This window comes from Frankliniella occidentalis, unplaced genomic scaffold (genome assembly GCF_000697945.3).
Source record: "Frankliniella occidentalis isolate FOCC.00 unplaced genomic scaffold, Focc_3.1 Scaffold106, whole genome shotgun sequence".
In the NCBI taxonomy this organism is placed as follows: Eukaryota; Metazoa; Arthropoda; class Insecta; order Thysanoptera; family Thripidae; genus Frankliniella; species Frankliniella occidentalis.
Genome location: NW_026267235.1, coordinates 779,574 through 785,859, shown reverse-complemented (window position 1 = coordinate 785,859; position 6,286 = coordinate 779,574). Strand labels below are relative to the sequence as shown.

At 59.8% G+C, this 6,286-nt stretch overlaps 1 protein-coding gene across 15 annotated transcripts in view; it reads right to left on the bottom strand.

The window, feature by feature from the left end:
- LOC113217386 (tensin-1) overlaps window positions 1–6,286 on the bottom strand; it is a 283,044-nt gene that overhangs the window by 33,292 nt on the left and 243,466 nt on the right. For all 15 annotated transcript variants that reach the window (XM_052269945.1, XM_052269954.1, XM_052269947.1 and 12 more), the window contains one exon: window positions 2,448–3,390. In XM_052269945.1, the coding sequence (XP_052125905.1) occupies window positions 2,448–3,390 (943 nt within the window). The remainder of the gene's footprint in view (window positions 1–2,447; window positions 3,391–6,286) is intronic.

Here is a 6,286-nt window from a genome sequence, read left to right as displayed (position 1 = left end):
CACCCCCCTCCCCTCCCCTCCGTCTTGCCCACCTGTGTGTTTATCTGCACCCCGTGCGCTGGCGGTGCTCTCTGATCATAAATCATGATAAAACCGCAAGCACACACACACACACACACATATCCTCCCCCACACAAAGCCAAGAGATCTCCCCCCTGCGCAACTCCCGGGACTCGCTTAGCTCCCCCTCGCCACCGCCACCACCACCAAAGCCGAGCGCGCGGTGGCGAGCACACAGGGAGGATAGTCAGTCGTCGGCGACAGACGAAGCTCGCCGTCGTCGTCCTCTTCCACCTTCCACCTCACGAGCCGCCACCCGCCGCTCTCACCTCAGAGACACACACACAGTCTCATCCTGCTGTGCGGGAGGAAGGAGGTGAAGTAGTAGTGGTCGGAGGTGGACGCCTCACGGGACGGACCTTGGCTGCCACTCTGACCTGTTTCGCGAATACGCGGCGGCGGCGCGACGGGACGGCGGCGGCACGGCAGTTCCGCCCCGCGCCCGCCTTGAGCCAGTCAGTGGCGCGAACCCGCCCCGCCCCTCCCCCGGGCTGTGCGGGGGTGGCGGCGGCAGCGGCGACGCATCCGCCAAAGCAGTATGAGCATTTGCGCCGCGGACCCTTCAGTGAGAGCGAGCGAGAGAGACAGAGCCGTCTCTACCGACTAACCGAACCATCTCTCTCACTTTGCTCCCATTTCAAAGTCTTGCGCGTGCTCTTCGTACGAGGCAGCACTCACACCAGGGAGCTTCGTTTTCAAGCCAAACTAATTACTTTTCAAAACTACTTTATCGCTCCCTTTGCCCTCACCCCCTTCCCCCTAGAGGCCCCACACCACGCCTCCACCGCCCCGAACCCCAGCCAGCTGGGCGGCTGGCTGGCGTAGACCAAACTCGTTCGCTCGTTTGCCAAAACATTTCGCCTTAAAAAACAACGCTTTTAGACCCAACAGACGTGGCCGCAGAAACTTCAAAACTGCTGCAACCCCATCACCCTTCTCCGCACACTCACTCACACGCGGACATCCGCGTCGTGCACTCGCCGCAGTCGCAGTGCATGGACTTGTTGCTCACCCCCCCCCCCCACCACCACACCGCAGGGACTTACTCGTCCGCGCCGGGGGGCGGGTAGTCCCTCGGGTAGTCCATGATGAAGGCCATGACGAACGGCGACGGCGGAGGGTGGAGGTGGCGCGGGTGGCGGCGCGGGCGGCGGGCCGCGGACGCGCGCACGACGGGCACACGGCGGGAACGACGGGGAGGTGCTGGCAGCGGCCGCGGGGCGACTAGGCGCTCGGGCCAGCGGCGCAGGGCGCCGAGACGACGGCGGCGCCGCCCCCCTCCACCCCCGGTCCACCCCCCCCCCCCCCCCCCCCCCCCCCTCTCTCTCTCTCTCTCTCTCTCTCTCTCTCTCTCTCTCTCTCTCTCTCTCTCTCCTCTCTTTCTCTCTTTTCCCTTCTGGCGAGGAGGACCAGAGGGGGGAAGGCAGGGAGGTCCGAAGCGCTAAAAATACGCACTCAACCTGCACGTCGACGGGCCGGCCGCGCGCGACGCCGCAGCGCGCCGCAGAGCCCGAGAGACCTGCCCTCCGTCCCTTCCCCTTTCTCCTCCCACACCCTACCTCCCTCTACCTCATCCTCTTCTTTTCCCTTCGCACATTTTGTTTCTCGTCGCGGGGATTTTGAGCGGAGCGAAGCAGAGTAGCAGCAGCAGGGGTTCTACTCTGGTTTACATTTGTGTGTGTTTGCTTTTATTTCGGGCGCAAATGCACCTCCTCCTGACCCTAATGCAGGCGCGCGTGCCCGAGCGTATACGAGTGCGCGAGTTTGTCTCCCTGAGGCTCGCGTATTCAGAAAGAGCAGAAGAGACGCACACACACAACACAACATGCCTGCTCGCTCGTCCCCGACGCTGGTGGTGGTGGTGTATGCGGGCGACTTAGGGACCCAGCGGGAAAAAAATATGCAAAAAAAAAAAACGAGAAGAAAAAAAAGAAGCTAAGCAAACTTTGCATCTAATCTCTTGACACGCGCGCGGTGTCTGGGTAGGTAATCGAGAGCTCGAAAAGACGGGACGCCGGTTACACTTTGTTGTGGCTGACAGAAGACTCTGTCAATCAATTATTATTTTTTGCGGACATTCAAATTGTCCATGCACACGCGAGGGGCGCGAAGCCAAAGTTGGCGGACCAAAGCCGACGCACAAGCACATTTTTGCAAGTGCTCCTGACCTGACCCTGACAAGGCGCTCGCAGACAAAGTGCATGACAGCCGCGTCGGCCACTCTTCCGCGAAGGACAAGTATACGCTTTACTCGTGTGACAGTCTGTGTGTTTTGTGACGCCGGAAGGTTCCGAGCTGGAATGCACCACACTTCAGTTTTCCGCCTCACCTCGGCCGGCGCGGGTCCGGGGTGACAAAGACGCACACACAAGAGACACGGTACTCACCCGTCGGACAGCACGTCGTCCTGGAACCTCGCCGACGACGACGGCTCCCTGGGCGTGGACGACCAGCCCGGCGAGCCGACCGGCGTGCCGTTGGAGACCCTGCTCGGCGTGGAGGTGGCGTAGCCGTTGGCGCCGTTGGCGTGCGCCTTGCGGACGAGCCCGGGGCTCGACAGCCCGTTGCTGGTCACGGAGGGCGCCATGGCGGCGGCGGGCTGCTGCTGGTGGTACTGCTGCGGCTGCTGCTGCTGCGGCGCGCCGGGGACGTACGTGAACGGCCGGCCGTCCAGCCGGGCGTGGTACGGTATCTCATCCAGCTCGGGCTCCGTGGTGGGGGCCGTGGCGGAGGCGGGCGCGCGGCCGGGCGCGGCGCCGAGGAGCGGGCTGACGGGTCCGGGGCTTAGGCTCGACTGGCGGGCGGGGCGCGGCGGCGGGCACACGCCGGTGGGCGCGGTGGGCGCGGGGGGCGCCCGCTGCTGGTAGTGCCGAGAGTCGCCGCCGCGCTGCTGGCGCTGAAGGTCGACCCCGCCGCCAGCGGCCCCACCGCGCTCGGGCTTGAGGTCCGGGATGCTCTCGACGGTGAGGAGCATGTCGTTGAGGAGGTCGTCGAGGGCGCGCTGGCTGCTGCTGGCCGGGCTCGCGGCCGCGCCCGGGGTGGCCGCGTGCTGCCCCGCCCCACCGCCACCCGCGCTGCTGCTGCCGCCGTTGCCCGCCGACGAGATCCCCGAGTCCATGGAGATGGTGTGCTCGCTGCCCGGCGACGCGCCCGCCGGCTGCAGCGCGCGCATGCGCTGGTGGTGCAGCTGGATGTGCTGCTGCTGCTGGTGCTGCAGCTGCCGCTGCCGCAGCGCCTCCTGCTGCATCTGCAGCTGCTGCTTGCGGCCCACGGTGGCGTACAGCGACCCGTCCAGGGGGCCATACGTGTGGCTCAGCTCGTCATCGTGCTCTGCAACAGGAACGGGGAGACGGAACGTTAACCTCCGGCGACTTGAGCGCGGGGAAGCCTCTCCAGCGCGCGACAAGAATCAAGCATGTGTCACAAAACTGGACATATTTTACATTTTGTTACTGTCATATCACATTTCTCTGTTATGCCTGCTTCGCGCGCGACAACCCGTCCGACGTAGTCCTGCCGGAGTCACTCACTTTTGTCAAACACATTTATTTGAGGAGTTGATTGCGTCTCTGCGAGTGCGTTTGTGTGCTACGGCGGGGTGGGGTCGGCGCCCCCGCCCCCGCGCGCCCATATGCATACTGTTTGCGCTTTGTCTCTGCTGCACACCAAACGCACACCGCGATGCCTTTTCGCCAGTGCCGCGCTAAAACGATCGCGTCTTTTCCTTCTCTCACATCTTCCACCTACGCACACTCAAAAACATATGACAATGTTTTTTTGAATCTAGCAAATTTTGCATCATCGTAGAAATACTACGCTCTTGTCTCCATCAACATTATTGACTTTGTCCCAAAGTTGACTATATTTAAGAACTCATTTTAATGGGTTGTAGATCCACCCCTTGAAATTCAAGCAGATTGCTTGTCTTGAAAACCAAGGAGATCACTTGAAATCCACGATGTCAATTTTACCGTGCCCACTGCCCACGCAATTGAAAAACTGAACAATGAAAAAGTTTTACCGGGTGGGTGGCGGCGCGATTTGAACCCGTGACCAACGCGATGTGGCGTGGCGGGGCTTGGCAGAGGAGAGGCGGCTGAGAAAACAGGTTCTCAGAATGATTGACTCCAGCAGTCGAGATGAGGCATACTCCAGTTCCCAAAGTCGGCGCTACTGGAATCTGCCAAGGCATGCGCACTGCAAGATCGCTATCGCCCTGCTGTGCGCCCGGGATCATGTTCAGTACACAGACAGGAAAGAAAAATTGCGTTCTCGAGCTCGACAGTTTTCGTTAGAAAAAGTCACAATTAATTTCGTGCACGCACCGTTGCATTCGGCAAAGACCCACAAACGAATCTTTCGCACAAGGTTATTTAATTACCCGCCAGCTGCTCTGCCGCGAGGACCTTCAATAATTATCGATAAAACTGATAAGGGGAATTACGCATTACGCTCCGATAATAAAGCTGATTAGGAAACCGCCGCCGTCCCATCACAATAACGAAATCACGACTCGCCAGCAAAGTGACACGACTACTTACAAGGAAATTCATACAAAGGCGCGCGGGTAGTGTGGCTTTTGGCCTGCAGACAAACATCGCAGAGAACGGCGCGAGGCCACCATACTAGCAAACATAGGGTGCGTTAAGGAGCTCTCTCTCTCTCTCTCTCGCCGCGGCTACAAAAGGAGCGGGGCGGTCGTCGCAGCAGCATAGCGGGCGGGGAGCACAAATATTTGCAACGCGAGGCGAGATGCGCAGTACGCGATCTGTTTAACTGCGAATAAGCAGCTGCAGCGACACAGCCGGCTCGGCGGCGGGGAGCGTGCGAATAATGACCCGAGCATGATGTAGCGACGCGTGCCGTGCGAATAACGAGGCGCGTGCGGGGCGTGGGGCGTAAATAACGCCATCTGATTAGCGCCAATAGTGTTGAGCCGCACGAGGGCGAGCGAGCGAGCGAGCGAGAGCGAGAGAGAGAGAGAGAGAGAGAGAGAGAGAGAGAGAGAGAGAGAGAGAGAGTGAGAGAGAGAGAGACAGGAGCGAGAGAGGGGCGAGAGAGCGAAGAGCGAGAGAGAAAAAGATAAAGCAGGGGGTAAAGAGAGTTACTAAACCGTTGCAATCTATTTTTTTCCGCAGTTTTTGTCTTGGTTTGCTGTGCGCGAGGATCGTTCTTCCTCTCACTCACATGCGCCCGAGCGCCCTGTCCTCCTCGCGGCTGTCCGATGCGCGCGCGATGCCCCCGCGATCAAAAGGGCGCGCGAGTCAGTCACCGGGGCAACCAACGGAGGGAGCAGGGCCCACCCGGCCCGCGGCTCGGGAGGAACACCTCCTACACTTTTCTATTTTAAACGTTTCCCGCGCCCGCGCCCCGGTGGCGGCGGCGCACCGTTGTCGCCAATGAGCTCTCTCTGATCTGGGGTTTCTTCAGAGGCTCGACGACAGTCCCAAACTTTCTGATTCGACATTATTTCAAACATTTTAAATCAGAATCGACCACATCCTTTTTAGCGAACATCCCATACAGAACGAACTTAAAGATGCGAAAACTGCCGGGAAACTCGGAGGCGTCGTCATCCTCAATTGTCCCTTTATTGGCAGTGTCCTTGACGTGAGGTACTGCAATCCTTGGTTCTTCTACTTCGTACCCCCCGCAGCAGCTCTCTACCGAGGAGGAGCCAGCTCGCGATCTGTCCGGGCTGGGCCGGGCCGGGCCGGACCCTCCAGGGTACCGGTGGACTAGGGCAGGCACTGCAGCAGGCGGGGCGGGCAGGGGCGGGAGCGGGAGCCGGGCGGCTCCGGGGAATCAAATACCAGCATGTCCACGAATGGAGAGCCAAGGACGAGCAGCCTGCTAGTCGATCACGGTGGCGTAGCCAAGCGGCCGCGGGCCGAGCGACAGCAACAGGCCCGTGCCCGTCCTCCAGCGGCGACCAGGAAGCCACCAACAAATCACATTTGCCAAATAATGTGCAAAATTTGAAGCAAACGCATATTGTTTGTGAAACGTCGCGTCATACGGATTAGAAAATCTTTCCTGATTTGCCTACCTTTGAACCAGAAAATTTTGCAACATTGCACACTTTTTTTTACGTTCCGACGAAAATTTTAATTTTTCTGGAGAATGTTTTCACTCACTCAGACCGAACGCCAAGCCAAAAGCAAAAGTCTAGTGCACTTGCAAGTGAGTGACTCTTGCCGGCTCTCTGATGGAGGGGTGAGGAGAG